The sequence below is a fragment of the Gymnoscopelus braueri genome (genome assembly GCF_963280865.1).
Source record: "Gymnoscopelus braueri genome assembly, chromosome: 12".
Lineage (NCBI taxonomy): Eukaryota > Metazoa > Chordata > Actinopteri > Myctophiformes > Myctophidae > Gymnoscopelus > Gymnoscopelus braueri.
In genome coordinates, this window is record NC_137614.1 from 25269614 (window position 1) to 25289365 (window position 19752).

The window sequence follows — 19752 nt, forward strand, 5'->3', positions numbered from 1 at the left end:
CCCCCATCTGGCGGAGTCAGGTTAAGAAATGTCTACATTTCCTGAGAAATGACAACATAGACATTTCCCAGGAGACCGGGAGATGTGGGAAAAATCAACATAATGCTATTCCACTGTAGGTCTCACAATCAATCACTGTGTTTTCACTTTTGCCTACAAAATAATGAACTCATTTCTTGTTAAACAGGTCTCTCTTGTGCCGAATCATGTTTTTCCAGTGATTTTGAAGCGAGAAATTTGGTCATGACAGGGATGGGTGAGCGTTCAACGTCCTGCGCATGTGCAATTTCAAAACAGGTGAATCTATTCAGTCCACCACGACTTGCCAATTTGCACAGCTTGCTCGTCGTCGAGTGAGGCCTTAAGGGTCATGTCGTCCCTGTTGTCCAAAACCGTTACTTTGTTTTCAGGATTCAAATTCAAATACACAAGAAGTTAAAATATGGAGATAAGAGGTTTCTGCCTGACAGCAACGAGGAGATGCGCCCGAGCAAGCTGTTATGGGGACCGTGACGGCTGCTCAGGGCAGGCACACGGTGTGCCTGCCCGTGTGCCTGCCCTGAGCAGCCGTCACGCACACTCGCTGTTGGCCCGCCTGCCTTGTTTTGAAGTGATGTCAAAAGTCATGCATATAAAAAACATTCTTTATTCTGTTGAGAGTGAAACAAAACAAGTCCCCCCTTCACTCCCGGTCCATCCAGTCTAACACTAACCACCTCAGAGCATTCTGACGGACCCCTCTCTGGTGGATGTCAGTGTGTCACCGACAGTATGTGTACAGCATGTTCCTGCATTTCCGTTTTCTATTGATGGCAAAACGAATTGGTCGTGTGCCAGTGAATTGAAACCCATTTAGAGTGATGCTCTTCCTACTATGGTGAAATGGTCTCTTCTCAGATACCCATCAAAAGCGCATTACAGTGTACCCATCAAAAGGGCATTACAGTGTGTACCCATCAAAAGGGCATGAGTGGTTACTAAAAGCTATTTGGCAGTCACTGAATGGTTCGCTGCGGCAAATTATAAGTACAGTATGGCATTTCACATTCAGTTAATAGATGTCAACCTAATTCAGCATGTTTTGGTAAATTCTTGAAGCAATGTTTATGTGTTTACCAAATGTGGAACTTGACTATTTTCCCTTTCTACTACTATCAATAACAGTCACTCTGTTTGATAGTAGTAGAAAGGGAAGAAAAGGGTTTCATTTTGCCATGGTGTGGCTGAAGGCTATGCCTGTACATTTGTATGAAGTGGATTTTTCTAGTCTTTTTGACCATTCAACTGCACTTCACATTCACCCATTCACACACACCGCAATGGCAGAACACTTACATATTCCGTGTTACACACATGGTACACATTCACACACCGCCGGTGGAGGCAACCTGAATCGGGAGCAGTTGGGGGTTCTGTGTCTTTAAGGATACTTGGCACACAGCTAGGAGGAGCCAGTGATACCGGGGATCGAACAGGGAAGCTTCTGACTCCCAAATAGCCATTGTACCTCCTGAGCCACTGCCACTCTTGTATCTATCTACAGTATGTCCATCCCCTCAAGAGTAAACCAGTCACTGTTCATGCCACTACGTGCATGATATCACTATACAGAAACACCCTCGGGCAGCATGTCTTCACAACCACAAAATGCCTGTGGATATGAAAGTGAAACTTTCATGTCCACATATATCCTTCTGTTCTTGTGGAGCACTATAGATGAAGTATTTACTGTATCAAGGTCACTATTTCCATTTGGCCAAAGGAGACATTGACCGTCACCACACTAGGACCAAAACACAAGCAGCCGTTCTGTCAATGCTAGTACAATGCGACTGAACACCGCATTGTGATTTGTGTGGGTTTGTTCACAAACTACCCACATGGCATGGTGACTTACTATCCATAGCTAAGAAAAGAAACACCTTAAATATGCCTTTTCTTACCATGAACAATGATTCCTTCATCCACCAAGACTTGCCACATTCCAACAGCCTGGCTCCTCTGGAAGCCTTCGTTTAGCTTCATTAGCCAATCAACAAGTTCCTTCCCTGAGCAACACTGTCTTTAAAGGGGAGAGGGAGAGTACATTTACAATCAACATTACGTTCATGGTTCAATATGGACAAAGACACAGCACTAGTGTAGGTACAGTACCTGTATGTTTTGAGGTGATACTTTCTGTCTCGGATCAGACCGCGGTTTCGTTCCATCAAGGCACTGTACACCGCCCTTGCAGCCTTCAGAATACGTTCTGACAGAAACTGTTATAGGAGAAAGAGAAGCAAACATTGCAACAAAGACTATATCATAAATGCATAGACTGCAATGGCCCTTATTTGCAGACCTTTTTTTTACTACTGCATGTTGTGGAAATGAAGGGAGCTTAACATGAGTGGATACAGTATGTAACAGATGGTCTTGTTTACTGAGAGAAACAGTGTCGGTGGCAGACAGAAGTTAGTATAAGAAAGAAACGGGTTCATAGTGTGTGTGAGAGAGTGCTCGTGTTTCTTTGCATTTCCCCTCAGAGGGAAACGCACTGTGGCATCGTGTGATGCCACATACGTCTACCGTGTGAGTGGAGAGTTTTGTGGGGGTTGGAGTGTACTGTGACGTGTGTGGGAGGCAGGATGGTGAGAAAGGGTTATTTAGAACGTCTGTGCTAAACTCCCACTCTTTAGCTGCACTCCCGTCCTCCACAATGCAGTAACTGGCTGGTACAAGTTGGCGACGACGATTTTCTTTTCAGAATATTTTCACTAGATTGCTTCTGAACTCATCTTGGTATTCCTTTGCGGCCTAGCCTGCCCTCTCGCACGTCTCACCCGGACACCCCACACCCTGCTTGGAAACCCAAAAAGGGTGTGGAGAACAACACAAGTGGAATGTACGAATCTGTATCAGCTACTGATCCAGGAACAATATTTATATAATACAACAGAGAACATGCCGAATGTGTTGCTGAGCAGCCACTATCCTACTTCCTGCCTTTTAGCGTGGAATCCCTTTTGTAAGCGATAAAACTGTTGACAAAACTACAACACATCAATATTTAATTAATTGACCACATGAACCCCAGCAATGTTTCGCCGTGTGAGCTTGTCGACTGGCTATTTTCAACTAAGGGATTTGGCGTAGAAGGACAAAAGGAAGGGGCCTAGTATAGACACCCGGGGGTCTATAGACCCCTGGGGGTCTATACTAATTAAACCCAATATACGTCATTGACTGGAGTGGTCAATGACGTATGTTGGGTTTAAGTGGTTAATTAATGATTGACTGTGGTAGACCTCATGTTTCTATCTCTCCCTCTTTCTTTGCCTTTACTTATTTCTCTTCCTCACAATCTTGTGATTTACAAGGGACTCCGACAGTGTCCTGTTTGTTCTTTGCTGTCCCCCTCTCAGCAGTGTTATTAGTCAAAGCGATGGTCTCAACGATGCACAGCTCTGGTTCCCTGCTGTTCTCAGAGTGGGGAAAAGCGGCAGTGGCAGAAACTCCCTGAAGCTTTCCCTCCATAAGCAGCATGTCTTATGAGTCAGTCTGTCATGATGAAGATATTGGCTGGTGAAGCTAACCTATGACTCGTCTGCTGACCCTCAGCAACCTGGGAGTCTCACACAGTCTGACCCAGGCAATAAACTATGTGCGCTTTCACTCAAGCTGGGAGCAAATGAAACAGGACACAAGCATGCATGATCAAAGGTCACAGAGCTACTGATTATAATCTATAAAGTGTCCAGACCTATCTAGAACAGTACACCCTTCAACCTATCGCACGCACACATGAACGCAGACACGCACAGTTATAGTTATTCTTATTGCTATTCCACCAGCCTGTTCCCAAGACCTGACATATACAGATTACATCTGAACTGTGAATGTCCCCAGACACCAACTGTGCCTCATGAGAGTTATGTTGTGCCCTGCTGCCTCCCTTCCCATTCTCAGGGGATGGGGCAGACTCCCAGAGGGGGTCACCAGTATTCCCAGGGGCCTGTTTCCCCCCCCGTAGCCCCCTCAACCTCCATTCTCAGGCATGTCGGCGCTAAACCTGAAATATGGAGCTCAACATGCATCAATCTTCAACAGCTGATGCTACTGCTGGGAGGACGCAAAGTTCTGCATCCTGACCCAGTCTTTATTACAAACTACATACATATTTTTTTTGGAACAAAATGCCTCAAATTATGAATGCAGTGTCTGATTGCCGTGAAATACCTAAGAATAAATGGCACCCTTTTCACATTGGCCTATTATAGCGCCACCAGGAGGTCAGAATAACGTACCTGACCTGGCGTAGACCTGTGCTCCGAGGAGCACTTTCTCTAGTTTAAATATAATTCACATTGGGACAAGAACTTACCATTAAAATGTAAAACTATGCCTACAACACAGCAGAGATGTAACTCAAAAGCTCTATTCTGTGATTCCCTTGTCTACTTTTCACCACCTGTGGTATACTACTGTACTGTAGATTGTTCATTGTCTGTATGTGGGCCACCTAATCTACAGACTATAGTCCATGTGTTGAGCAGCTAGGCTAATTGTTCTGAGTCAGGTTACAAAGTAAACAGTACGTTCGCACAGGTGTGCCAGTCAATGACACAGAGTACAATACACACTGACTTAGACTGAGCCAATCGTGACCCATATTCACGATATATGAGTGTACTTCCGTAGTTGTGTCCTCCTAGTCAGATTTGTTGAACTTGACTTTATTTCGCTCTCGCAAACTCTATGTTCTAGTCCGTATTTGATGTTTGTGTGGTTTGCTTACAGGACATGTAAATGTGGGGTGGAATTATGATGAATACAGTTCTCCGTTATACAGTTTGGGGGTGATGTTTCCTTTGTGGGGGAAGCTGTCACTCTCTCCCTCTCTGTCTCTCACTCGCTTGTCATTCAGCGACCTCGGTGGGCTCCGCTTTGTGGCGTGAGAAAAGACTACAAAGGTGGGTTGACTCCCCCCTCTTTCTGTTTCCGTCCTTTGGGTTGACTCCCCCTCTCTCTGTTTCCGTCCTTACACTACACTACTCTGTGAAATATAGAGTTCATTTAACGCTGAGAGTGTAAAAATAGACCCGAGCTAAATGAACACTGGATTGTTTTGACTGTGTATCATTCAATATGGAAGGAGAGCGAATTTTACCTTTGAGAAAGTTGTTTATGCAACACTAACTTTGAGATCTCTCATGTAGTTAGGTCAGGTCAGGTGGCTACTTGATTATTACACGGCTTCTTTGAATTCTCAATACTGATTGGTTAATCATGCCATTCTGTGGTCAGTTATTTCTCAGTAAAAGACACCTTGCTCAACTACAAACCCTTCACTATCAGCTCATTCACAACACCTGTTGCAACTGCAGAATCTATTAGTGGAAGCCATTAAATCCATCCAAATGCCATTTTGCGTTTTCTTCAAAACACACTTTTACCTACTACTGTACAGATTTAGTCCAAAAGTCACACACATTGGTATGATCTCTGGAGTCATGTGATCAAGATGAGTCAGTCAGATTTTTCATAATTTCATTCCCATTGGCTATGATTGATTTCCAAAGTTTGCGGGCCCTGCCCCTGGGTAGCCCACCCGACCTGGCATAGATCTTTGCTCCAAGGAGCACGCTTTTCCAGTTTTCTTTGCACTAGACGAGGTGCAAAACACACTAACTGCAGTCCTTAACCTCCAAAGTAAACTGCAAATAAAACGCACTCAGCTTTGAAATCTCTATATGAAAACGGGTCACTTCTCCAGGACAAGCACGCTTGTGACGCAAAATAGAAATCTCATATCAAGTAGTACAGTTCAACAGCTTATCAGCCCTGCCTGTTATCAAATATGATCACAACTCTCATGTTTCATGTTTGCTTTGTACGTTAACACCGAACTGTGTTTCATTTGTCGGCAGTGCAACAGGAGCTCCATGGGCTGAAGTTATTAAAATTCATCCATCTCATGGAACGCTGTCAGGATGCAAGATTAGAAACTGCTACTGTGGGTGTCTCCGGCCAACTCTTGCTAAGCAACCAAACAAAGCACAGAGATTTTTGAATAAAGCAAGACCCTATGAAGACCTGCCTCCTGCAGTCTCTCTTTCTCCCATTAAAGTTCTCCTTTTCCAAACACGAAAGTACACACAAAAAACCTCTACAAAAACCTTTAGAAATTAAGAGCATCCCTCTCTGCTGACTAGAACATTTACATAATGTTCTATGCCTCTGGGTATTGAGGAAATAGGAGATAGAGCTGAATCTTTCTTTAAAGAGATAAAATATATTTAAAAATACATTATTAATGCTGCTCTCCCTCTGTGCCACTTTCTCTCTCTCTCTTTCTCAGTGTCTGTCTCTCTCTCGTTCTCTCTCTCTCTCTCTCTCTCTCTCTCTCCCTCTCTCCTTCTCTCTCTCCTCCTGTCTGCCTCTTTTGATGGTCTGGGGGAGTCTGCAAAACCCTGTCAGAGATCTCGCTTTCCATATCAAACCCTGTTATCAGAGTCTTAAAAGTTCTTTCCTCTGCGGGTCATTCAAGGAGCTGAGATAAAGGAGTATGAGAGGGCTGGGCTGGGTTGAGTGAGGAAGGGTCAGGGTCAATTAGGTGTAGACCCTGGAGTGCCCTTTAGACTGCTTGACTGCCTGCTCTGCCAGGAATGTGTTTTTTGAGTGGTGCTAGCCACTCCAAGGAGTGACTTTGTCCTGGTGTGTGTCTGTGTGTCTGTGTGTCCGTCCGTCCGTCCGTCCGTATGAGCCTCTCTGTATGTTTGAGCACAGCCTCAACAGCTGCGGCTGATTGCAACACAAAGATGCAACCAGTTACACTAATTATACACACACACACACACACACTCACACACACACACTTTTGAGTACAAATACTTAACATGAGTAAAAATACTTAAAATGAGTAAAAATACTTAAATATTAGTAAAGATACTTTAAAGTTCCTAAACTGAGTAAAAATACTTAAACTCAGTAAAAATACTTACAATGAGTAAAAATACTTAAAAGATGTTAAAATGAGTAAAAACACGTAAAAATCAGTAAAACATTTTAAAGTACTTAAAATGAGTAAAAATACTTTGAAGTCATCAAAGTCTGTAAAAAGTAACTAACGAAATGAACTCATGAAAGGCACCACTCTCTTCACATTGGGTGTGATTTTTTTTACTTGGCTTGAGTAGTACTGGTGGCTATTATGACAACAGAAGAACAAGTTCAGCAGTTTGAGAGGATGCAAGCGCTGCACGGTGAATGGTCAGCAGACACCACACTGCCATGGGACAGAGAGAACTAGGCTCAAACTGCATGTACCTGAACCCTAGCGTCCCTATTCTGGGCATGTCAAAACAGGCGAAATAGGCAAAATGGGCAAACATTCTGCGAAAATAGCAGATCTACAAGCTTGTGGGCTTTTAGATTGGCTATTTTCACTGTTTGATGTGTAGACAAGTAAATAGGGGTTTAAAGTCATACTGCTCAACATAAATTGTAATAGTCTACTCTCGTAGCTCCGTTGCCATTACAGCTTTTGTCTATAAGTGCCGCTCAAAAAGGAATGCTGCAGGCCAGGGTCCTAGCGCCCGAGGATATCATGGAGTTATTAAAGTTATTTATTAATGTTAAAATATATAAATAAATTTTTGGTACATTTCTGGTGCCTTTGTCATCTACATTTTGTTTAAAAGTGTTTAGAGAAGTTGTCAAAATACACGATTATGTGGAATGGTTATTGTGAAATATATACCAATGAAAAAGTGTGTGTGTGTGTGTGTGTGTGTGTGTGTGTGTGTGTGTGTGTGTGTGTGTGTGTGTGTGTGTGTGTGTGTGTGTGTGTGTGTGTGTGTGTGTGTGTGTGTGTGTGTGTGTGTGTGTGTGTGTGTGTGTGTGTTACATACATACACTGTGTATATTCATTATTTTATCAAAATAAGAGACACGTTGTGAGCTTGTAGATCGGCTATTTTTGCCGAAGAGATTTGGTGTACAGTAGCCAACTCAGGTCCAGTTGACTAGTCTAGATTGGTTTAAGTGGTTATGGAGGTAAACGGGACACGTGTTTTTTATGTGCATTTCAGTTCATTGTTGATGGTTATCATCATAGTCTAATTGACAGAGAACATTCCCCTTACTATGGAGTATGGATGGACCCTCCCCCCTGTTACTACAATTCCCTTGATGCATTTCACAGGCAAGCATTGGACTGGCACGCCCCATACAGTCTAATTGTTGCCTTATTAATGATTAATGAACCTGATTAATATTTTGTGAAATCAGGATAGTTGTTTTTAGGACAATGTCACAGCCACTGAGGTTATCGGCTAAAAAACAGAAGCAAGAAAGGGTTAGTTTTCACATTCACTGATTTTACTCCAATCAATGACGTCACTGGAGTAGACATTTCAGAGACACCCAGAATATTTCTCAGTTTGATAGCGACAGCTTCCCTTTAAGCAATCAAGCCCTATTTTATACTTAAGTCCTAAGCCTGTGTCGACAACAGTGGTGAAATTAGCCGACTTATGCGTTGTGAGCATGTTATCTTTTGCTATTTCTGAATGTTTTAGGCAAATTTTTACTTTAATGACGAGCCCAAAATATCTTTCTAGAATATCTTGATACAAACGTCATCATGATGCTGATGCAAATGATGTAATGCAACTTCAGATGTGTGTAAAATGGCATGGAGTTCACAATGTCCCATGACTGAAGGTCATTACACACCAGGAGCGATGCTCAGGTTACATTTGTTCACTCTCAGGATTTGCCTGTGTAGGTTCCCGCTATCAAGAAGCGAGTCCATAAAAACATGTCTCCACCGCTGTTTTTAGATTTTTTTGTTTTGTTTTCGTAAGTTTGTATCACTGATTGGGCCTTAAAGTGATACAAAATAATTGACATCCCTCGTCTAACATTGTGTATCTCAGCAGACTGACCACCAGAAGCGAAAACAACACTATGACATAAGAACATTAGCAAGCTGTGGGAAGGTCATGTACCACTGTACGGGTCAGTAGTTTGTGCAGCTCACAATGTCCATGTTACACATACACACCTGCTTCATGGTGTTCTTTGAATCCAGGGTCTCTGGCAGGGGGGTCTAAAGAGAGAAAACAAAGTCTGATAAATCATCAAGGCTTTTATAATGAAATTAGCCATATAACTTGCTTTGCTCAACAGAACTGGCCGGACTGGTTGTTCAGTACAATCTCACGGGAAGAGAGATAGTGTTTGCCTCTGTGTAGCAGATACAGTATGTCCAAGCTGGAATATCCAGATAGAGATATACATTGTTTGTTTTTCACTTCAAGTCTGTTTTTCTTTCGTCTTATCCTTGCCTGTACTATTTACTTGGATGTCAGTCTGTGTAATGCAGTGGAATAACACATGAAGTACATACTGCTGCCACTGCCATGCACTTTGATGTGGGAAGGGGTTGCTTTAAATATTCAGGCTCTCCTTTATAACAAATGTCTTTGGAGTGTGCTACAGCAGTGGTTCTCTTTTGACCTATAGTCTGGACCACTACCTCCCCATAACAAAATGCATATATGTAGTATACTGTATAAGAATGCATATCACATCATTTCTATTTTATTGTTTTATTAATATTTAACATTAATGAACTGAAAGTGCTTAACTTATACTTAGTTGTGCGCACTGGTGTTGCACACTGAAAATAGCTGAACTACGAGCACACTATTTTCGGTGCACGACATCGCGCGCAACCACGCTGGGCAAGACCTTGGCGGAAGTACTGCCCAAGGAAATGTCGTTGACGCTTTACAAATCTGTTTATATTCTCCACGAATGAAACGAGTGTTATGATTGGTCGAAAAATATCGTTTCCGGGGGGGAAATGGAAGTCCCGCCCCTACAGACTCGTGACCAGGCTTTTCTCTTCGCAGATGAGTAAGGCTGGGAAGACATAACAGTAATTTTTTCAGTATTTTAAGTAAAATGTGATGGACTGAAATATTTAAACATTATTTAAATATATGTTTGATACATTTAACAAAGGTTCAATATATTTAAACATTTTTAAAGATTTTCCCATGGACCACCTGTAAGTAGTATGCCATGGACCACTAGTGGTCCATCGACCACTAGTTGAGAAACGGTGTGCTACAGCACTGAGTATCACAGGTCCGACTCTGATATAGTTTGGCCCCATTTGGACTTCCTCTTTTTGCTGTCTATTTATCTTCAACTCTTTTATGACTACCGTCCCTGTTTTCCCAAGTTGACTATGGTGTCAGAAAAGGTGCAGAAATCTTCTGCTAGAAGATTGCTTTTTCCTGCACCAGAGCAGATCTGGTTAATGCGAGGGCCGTTTGTGTTTTGCTTGGAGCCCCCAGAGACTAAAGCAGTGTATTTTCACTGTGCCAGTGTGCTGTTGCAAGCTCAGGTGACGAGGACAAAGAATTTATGGCACGTGATGTTAGTATCTGTTGTGTGGTAAATGTGTGTCTCTGTGGTATGTTTGTTTATGATGTATTGTACAGGTATTGTTTGAAGAGAATAAAAGGAAGGCTTAATCATGCAAAAGAATCACACAAAATGGCTGACATTTCTAACTAGCTGGCTGTCATTATTGGAGAATTGTTATCGCCTACTCGATACTTATATATACGTATTCAATTAATATGTACACATTGTTTCTTTTTTCTATCCCAGCATTCTTTGTTCACAGCATGGATCCCCACCCAGCCCTTTCTGTTGACAGAGTAAATTCAGTATGCTTGGTCTATTGTGCAGCTAGTCATGTCACATGATCTTAACCTGAGTGGTACACTGCCCTTGTTTTTAACTTTAGCTCCAGTAATAAATAGAAAATACTCCTTCAGCACCCATTGCAAGTATGCCTCATCTGTCTTGTAGAATCATCTTACAGAATTGAAAGCCTGAAATTAAAATTGAATCTGTTTTGTTGTTTTATACTTCAGTTCAGACAGAGACCAGTGAGACAAAGGTGGCTAAAAATGTGATGTGTAGAAGGGTCAGTCTAATGTGGCATAATTAGGATGATGTGTGCCCCATTGAGTGGAGAAACAAAACAATGTAGACAGGCAGTCATTATGAGGACCATATGTGAATGTGAGGCATTTAGTTCTGCTTTATCTCCATGTCTCAGCACCTCACCACTGGTATGAGGACAGAGAGAAAGTGCCATGGCATCCCCTAATGACTGTAAAATGACCCATAGCTTTCTCCTTGTTGTTGGTATCTGAATGCATGTGTTCAGAGCAGCCAGATCCTCAGTGTGGAGCCGCTTTAATTGTCAATCTTGCATGCCAATGAGTAACAGATACATTGGAGACCAGAGACATTTTTTAGGAAGAATGGATCTTTGCAAGTGAGCCTTTCTCACACAAAAAAAATAAAAAGGAGGATAATTGCAACATGTTTTTTTTAAGCAGATCTCTTTATCTCATTGCCTTACCATAATTATAAAAAGCATATTTCCCCAGGCATGGCAAAGATGATCCTGTGTGCTACGTAGATTAAGATGTCATATGTAATGTATCTTCCAGGATTATTATTCTGACCTGCATCTGGTAACTGGGAGCGTTGCTGGCCTATTCTCATTGAAAGCTGTGCCATTTAATAATTTTGTGCAAAACATTACGTTCACTTTGTTTTGATAATACAGTGATAGTAAACATTTTATAGTGTACTTTCTAAATGATTCAGGTAGGAATGGGAGATAACACAGTCCTGTCACAGTTGCTAAGACATGCTGTTTATTACTGCTAAAGAACGGTTTATTGTTTAATGATACTTTAGATATCATAAAAGTTGACATTGACTTTTTTTGTTTTTATTACAACAGTTTTTGTTACAACAGTTTCGTTTTTATAGAGATTTAACATAGCGCTTTAGACTACCATACTGTATGTCCACATTTAACAGATTTACAGTAAATATTTTTGGTTAGTGGCTTGACCTATATTGAATAATAGATGCTATAAATCTAACTAAATTTAGACGATAGATTTCCATTCTGTGTCTTCCGGTGACCTGGAAACAAAAGACTCCCCTTTGTACATTCTGAACTGTGTGTAAACTGAGTTGGGGGGGGAATGAAGGTGAACAATAAACAATGCACTATTTATAACTTTGGTTTGATACAAACTTTGGTTGCACTTTGCTACCTTCCTGTGCACCCACACCCAAATGGTTAGACAATAGTGAAACTTTTCTTGGCATTCTTGAGATGTTTTGGGGATGTTAGTTGTGTCATATTGAAAATCATTTGTTTAATAGCCCCCTCCCCATGTCCTATTGACACACACTGTATATTCTCTGACTAGGTCCTTGCACTGCTCCTACAACTGACGTTCATTTACCAGTTTCAGTTAAAGGCTGCAGCACAATATAGATGCTATCTCCCCAGATCTTGTGCTGAAGGGTGGCTGATATGTTCAGAACAACCATGGCGGGTTTTAAAGATTTCTAAGCCCTTATTCAAGACTAGAAAATGCAACCACCCCAAAAAGTTATAGATAATGTCCTGTTTTTTTATATTCTGACTCACCCATCGTTTTGCCATTTACATTGTTTCTGCTGTAAATCCAAGAATATGAACGAGGTCAATGTAGAGATACCTTATTTTTTTTTCTTTTTAAATGACTTAGGCCTTCAATAATTCCACATTAAGGGGGCAATGATGTTAGAGGATGACAGGCACCATCTTCATCAAAATGATCAACATCACCATGAATCAGGATTATAGGCTACAGTCTACAGCTGTCTAATTAGCTTGTCTATAAATAGTAGATACAACATTCTAGTGATTCTACAACGGGTTTATAACTGTAGTAATCGTGCGTACCCAGCTGATGCCTCGTATAGATGGAGTCTCCACGGAACAGCGGTCCGGGAAAACTTGGTAGATATGATGACTCCGAAACAGATGCATCTTCTATTGGATCAGAACGAATAACTTTCCCAGGTATAGTATATAGATGATGATCCACAGACGAAGTCAGCGCGTCCAAACACTGTTACTAGAACGTCGCATACCGATAGTGAAACGTTCACATTTCCCTTGCACTTCATAGACTACATGACGTCCGCACAGTTTAATCGGGATCCCCTCCTGGAGGAATATTTTGCGTCTCTTCTTCTCCATACAAAACCATAACCTGTTGTTAATGTTACCTCCTCGCACAACGTTGCTTGTGTGAGGACGATCTGCCGGCGTGAACTTCAGCCATGCCTCTCTCAGCACAGGCGCACATTGTTGTTGAAGTGCGTGTTGAGCGCACCTCTTCACCTCGGCTTTTTTTGGCAAGAGAAACTCCAGTCATTAAAAGCGGCTTCCTCAGATCATTTGACTGGTCAGTTAAATGGGTCTAATTCTCAGTGGTGTAAAGTAACTATAGTACATTTACTCAAGTACTGGACTTAAGTGTACATTTTGAGGTACTTTTGTTTTACTTTACTGGAGTTTTTCCAATTTTCCCACAATTATTTGAAAACTTTAGTTACCAGTTACTTTGTAGTTTATTGTTACAAAACATTTACCACTTCAGCCCTATTTAAACTTTGGCTATATTTGAAAATAGCTGATCTACACAGGTGTTGTAAGTTAAGTTGTAAATCTGCTATTTTCAAAAGATTTTAATACATTTCAGTCAGACAACTTGTTAAACATGGACACTTTGCATAATGAGTACTTTTACTTTTAGTACTTTAAGTATATTATGATGCCAATACTTTTGTACTAGACTTGAGTAAATTGTGATTACCGGACTTTTGCATTGCAGTATTGATGTTTTTACTTAAATAAGAATTTAGTACCCTGAGATTTCTCAAAGTACTTTTTCTACCCCTGCTCATTCTGGTTGACTAACATTGATGTCATGCGTGGCCTACATGGTTTAAAAAATAAGAGTGTTTTGGAAATCAAAAATGATAACGAAAAATTGCACATAGGCTTATTTTACTAGCTACACCTCATGCAAGCTATTTTGATCTTCTGTAGAATAAATAGGCCTAATGACGATTAACCACGTTCAACCTGGTGTTCCTATTTTGGACATGTCATAGATGGGACATATGTAGCTTGCATAGAGTGAGCTTGCAGATTAGCTATTTTTGTGCAGCACCATCATGTGATCAAGTATATGTTGGCCAACGAATAAAGTGTCAACTTAAAGAGATATATTCCCGGCAAATATTATATTTTCAGTAGTTCAGTGCAGTCCAGTTGTGTGTGTGTGAGAGAGAGAGAGAGAGAGAGAGAGAGAGAGAGAGAGAGAGAGAGGGAGAGGGAGAGAGAGAGAGAGAGAGAGAGAGAGAGAGAGAGAGAGAGAGAGAGAGAGAGAGAGAGAGAGAGAGAGAGAGAGAGAGAGAGAGAGAGAGAGAGAGAGAGAGAGAGAGAGAGAGATTATGCCTGCATGTGTACACATTTGACCATGTGCACATGCATGCACACTTATCAGGTAGCACAGCTGTCTGACTGCCCTGCAACGTAGACACATGGGCACACAGATAAACTGTTCCAAGGACAGTCAACAGCCAAGGCATGATGGCCACGGAACAGGCACTTGACTGGAGTCGCCCATCACTCAACCGCTGATCACTTTAATTTGATTCAAAAGGTCACAAATGTTCAGTTCAATGGCATCTGTTTACCTGTTACACTGGTGTAAAACCTGAGTTTACCTACTGCACACACTAGTCTTTTTTTCCCCCAGCGCCCGTAAACCAAAATGCAGTGTATATATCATGATGCTGAATGGTATTGTGACATCCAGGTAATGTGTGTGATGGTTCATCTTATTGTTGTGGACTTTCTTTCATTGACTCTAGGATTTATAAACAGATGACTTACTTCCTCCATCCCTGCTGTCACCCGCCTGGCTGAGAGGAATGGTCTTAATAAGGTTTCCATAGCGTCAGCAGTGTCTGTAGAACATGGAGAATGTTAAAACATGATTAGGTTTTGATGTATATTTTATAGTCTAAGAGCGGCTATACTTAGTTTTCCTGGAAGAGGTTTAAGGAGAAGGGTCCAGTCAAGGTTTTTGTCGTCTGAGCGTAGTTTTATTCAGACCGACCTGGCGGTTGCCTGGTGGCCGGATCAGCAACGCGCCCATTCACATGAAAAGCAACATCATTTATACACAGCTTACAACCTGACCAGTTTCTTTCTTCGTGTGTCATTAATTGCCATGCAGGTAGACTCGCGAGCCAGATTGTTGCCTCCCACAATTTTCAAATGCTGCCGTCATACATAGCATTGGGAGATAGTGGAATAGTTGTCTGGCTACGCGAGACTAGCATGCAGGTGATCTTAACATTGCTTATACATCACAAGGTAAAGATTTCCAGACGTGAGGGAAGAACAGCCCATTTGACTTGGTTTCCCTCCAGCAGCATCTGTGTCCTGCAGGCTGGACATGTTATGTAAGACCTGCTTAGATCCCAGCTATTGTTCCAGCAGTGGGCTGCCCTTCCTGTACAGACCTCAACAAAGTGGAACTGCCATGTCTTTCCACATGAAGTACATTGGCAAGTATAATTGTGCTGTCCTGTTTTTTTACAAGCAAATGTGCATATTCCTGTTTTTCAGCTCTATGTTGAAAAGACTTTGGTGTGCTGCACAGTATTCTGTAAGTCCCTCACACATCTGTTTCATCAACAAAACTCATCCCTCACCTTTTCCTGTTATTTCCATCTTAGATGTGACCATTATACCCCTGGAACTGTATCCTTGTAGTGAGAGTTATGTGTACACATGATAGAGCAGTGGTCATCAAACTTTTTTTGCATCAGTACCCCCTTTCCCTGATTTTTGAATCCAAACGCCCCCTTTAACCAACTACAACATTATGCTTAGAAAACTACCAGACAAAACCATTCTAGCATAATTATGCTATGAATGAATTCAATTAGGGCCTCCTGAACAGATTTATTTGAAGCTGTGGCCACAGCATTTCAGAAAGTCCAATTTTGATCAATCAATATGTTCAAAATAAAATAATATAATAAATAAAACAGCATAACGGCAATTAAGTATTGCTTTGTATTCAGTAACAGCTGTGCTAGTTACATTTTGTTTAACACTTTACAGATCAGCACTTTCTACTTTCTTGCGCTTTCTCTGTAGTAACAGCCACACCCCCCTAGGGGTACATGTACAAACACTTAAGGGCCACCAAACCCAGTTCAGCTGCCTATGAGTATGTTGCCTCCCAAGTCCCAAATAGCAGCCGAGGCATACTCACAAATCAAGAAATATCCACCATTACTAGAAATAACAACTGCTTACCCAGTTGGACTTCCTTTGGGGTACAGATGGTGTATTGTTTGCCTTGCTGCGTCTGCAGAGGCTTAAAATGCCCCCAAACAAACAAATAAAGAAACAAAAATACAATCTCAAGAAACGGTACAGTAGCTTCACGAAACACCAACCAATGCTCGCTGGCTCTGGTTAGTCTTGTATGGCTCTCTGTCTTTTATGAATGCCTCCCGGGGCGCTGTACTGTTTGTCAATTTAAGAATGTTCATGGTGGAGAAATGCAGTTTTCCTTCTTATGACCCGACTCACCCGAGAGAATGTAAACATGTACCGTAGGTTGATAAAGAAGAGCACATAGCTGAGATTTATGTGATAGGATCTCGTGACTGTCATTGTGTTCAGTGCAAAGAAGTGTGTTTAGTTTAGATTATTAGTTTTATTTGTGTCAGGAACAATGTGCAAAATACATAAATCTCAAGCAAAGAGAAAAAATGTTTTGTTGCATTCTATTCATTCACTCATACACACACACACACACACACACACACACACACACACACACGACACACACACACACACACACACACACACACACACACACACACACACACACACACACACACACACACACACACACACACACACACACACACACACACACACACACACACACACACACACACAATATGGTACTATATACAAGAGCCATGGAGAACAATCAGGCTTTAGGGTAACTGTAATTATAATACTGGGCTCCAAAGTTTATGAGACTGTCAAGTTACACTGGATGGAACCTAGTTAATATTATCCTCAGAATGTGAAAAGAAGTCTGAAGTCAGAGTAAATAATAAATACATAAATAAATACTAATAATTGCTTTTTGGCTGAGAGAACTGGGGCAAAAGCTTATTAACACATTGATTCTAAAACCAGGGATGGCTTGATGTTAGATTACCTTGGTTTAAGTTGGAGGCAGCTGCAATCATCAAAAATATGGATTACACTGATGAAATATTATAATTCAGCATCACTGATGACATTCTGAACTTGTTTCAAGCACTGTTTAATGCACATGGATCTCCACAAGGCTATCTTGCATTTTGAAAACAAATGCTGCCCTCTAGTGAGTATACATACAAAAATACTCAATGTTACTTTTCAATAAATCCTTTGCATCCATTAGGGAACATGAGAAGTTAAACTACATGGAGATTTTGAAAGTCATTAGAGGCACAAATGGAAGGGATTTGTGTGTGTGTGTGTGTGTGTGTGTGTGTGTGTGTGTGTGTGCGTGCGTGCGTGTGTGTGTGCGTGTGTGCGTGCGTGCGTGCGTGCGTGCGTGCGTGCGTGCGTGCGTGCGTGCGTGCGTGTGGTGTGCGCGTGTGTTTTAAGCTTCACAGAGAACACATGGTTGGGTAGGTACAACAAATAAAAGTAGCCGCATTACTTATTGTCATTATAGTGGATTACTGCTACAACACGCCACGGTTCCTATGTCTATTTTTGACGTGTGTGCGTGTGCGTGTGCGTGCGTGCGTGCATGCGTTCAATTCTTCAGGGAATGGGAGTGGGATTTCCTGCATCACGCCCATGGAATGGGTTCTTTTTTTGCCAGCTATCTTTGTTTTGTCTGTCCACTGACTGGTCCATTACTCCAATACTCTTAAAAAACATAACACACAGCCATCCACACATATCTATGTACAGTAAATACAAATATTCACACACACACACACACACACACACGCACACACACACACACACACACACACACACACACACACACACACACACACACACACACACACACACACACACACACACACACACACACACACACACACACACACAATGACAAACATCTTCCTTCCTAATGTCTGGAGTGGAGGGGAAAGTGGAGCCAGAAAGGATGACAGATATTTGATTCATATGACCCGACCGGTCACTGGGGAAAGGGAGACCGGTGTTGAAATACAAACAGTGTATAAAAAGAGGAATAAAGAGGCAGACAGTAATAAATCCTCAGTCCTTTTTTTGTCATATCACCTTTACAGCAGACAGCCTGCCCACATGGGCATGACATGTGCCATTAGTTAGCTAGCATACCCTCCTCATATATTCAAAAGGGATAAAAACATAGTATTAACCACTTAACCACATCTGATATTAAAAAATATCAGATGTACAAGCTCACACTAGCTACTTTAAAAAAAAAAAGTGATACGCTATTATTTAGCCACATTATTGCAACAATATTCTAAAATATCGTAGGCTACAATATTAAAATATGGTTGTATCCATCAGGCATTGGCTTTCCATTTTCCTCTACAAAATAGATTTTTTTTTACAGCAATCAATACTATGGACAGATGACAAGTATTCAGTAGATTTTACACTATTGACCTCATTAGTAGAGTACTGGAATACAATATAAAACTCCTCTTACTTGAGACCTCCTCTGCCATACTTGAAATATATTCCACTCCTGAGGCTTCTCTGTCTTCTCTTTTAGCCTCTCCTCCTATCCTGTGTATTATTATGTGCCAGATGATGACTGACTCACTGTGTACGAGTTCTAGTGTTTTTAGACACAGCTTCCTGAATCTCTCCAATTGGTGAGATGAGTTGATGAGAGTGCCCTGGGGCAAGGGGTGGGTGAGACAGTGAAATGGTGTGTGCACGCGTATACGAGTGCGCGTATGTCTGTGTGTGTGTGTGTGTGTGTGTGTGTGTGTGTGTGTGTGTGTGTGTTGTGTTGTGTAAGTAATAGAAAGGATGATGACAGAATTAATGTGTAAGTCAGTGAGAGGCTATTTAAATGGGGAATAAAAATTGCTCGCCGCTACACTGTAACTTCTCTAAGATTATGTGGTATCTCGTCAGGATATGAGTTTCCTCTGTCACATCCGTGTTAACATCAAAGCAACCACACAAGAAACCTTGCCAATGATTCTTTGATTGCAGATATACTGTACCCACAGATGTCTGCAACTATTTGCAACTTGTGTTGTATCTCACGTTACGGGAAAGGTTTTGTTATGTTTTGTTTTATCATTGATGTGAATATTGATGTGAAAATGAAATTGTACTTGGATTGTCACTGCAAATGAGGTCAACCTCAATGTATTTAAAATCACATGATTTCTTATTTAAAACGGTTCCTTTGAAATAAATACATAAAAATGGACATTGGACAGCCAGTGGCCATGACCCATGACTATTTCACACAGCAACATGAATGTATAGCCTATGATGCACATGTCCCATGTCTTTGCTGCTATGGTTCTAATAGAGGTCTAGAATTGCAAACTCTCTTGAGTCCACTAGAGGCGCTGTATGTGAGACTGAGGTTTCCTCTGCGCAAAGATGTTTCAAGTATTAGTGATAGTCAACTTCATGTTTAAAATTGCTAATAATTTCCCGATATTAATGAGCCCAAGGGTTTGTGTACACCATACCAACGTATTTACAGAACGGCAACAGTATAGACTTATAATAAGAAC

At 41.4% G+C, this 19752-nt stretch overlaps 1 protein-coding gene across 3 annotated transcripts in view; it reads right to left on the bottom strand.

Moving 5' to 3' along the window:
* rapgef3 (Rap guanine nucleotide exchange factor (GEF) 3) overlaps positions 1–18795 on the bottom strand; it is a 34030-nt gene extending 15235 nt beyond the window's left edge. The window contains exons 1-5 of one of the 3 annotated variants that reach the window (XM_080444160.1): positions 18696–18795; positions 14840–14913; positions 9053–9097; positions 2155–2261; positions 1944–2062 (exon numbers count right to left, since the gene is read on the bottom strand). In XM_080444160.1, coding sequence (XP_080300286.1) covers positions 1944–2062; positions 2155–2261; positions 9053–9097; positions 14840–14913; positions 18696–18714 — 364 coding nt within the window. In that variant the 5' untranslated portion in view covers positions 18715–18795. Of the gene's footprint in view, positions 1–1943; positions 2063–2154; positions 2262–9052; positions 9098–12832; positions 13215–14839; positions 14914–18695 lie in introns of those variants that run through there. The other 2 variants (XM_080444162.1, XM_080444161.1) reach the window with 2 other exon arrangements.
* Between the last annotated feature and the right edge of the window lie 957 nt (positions 18796–19752).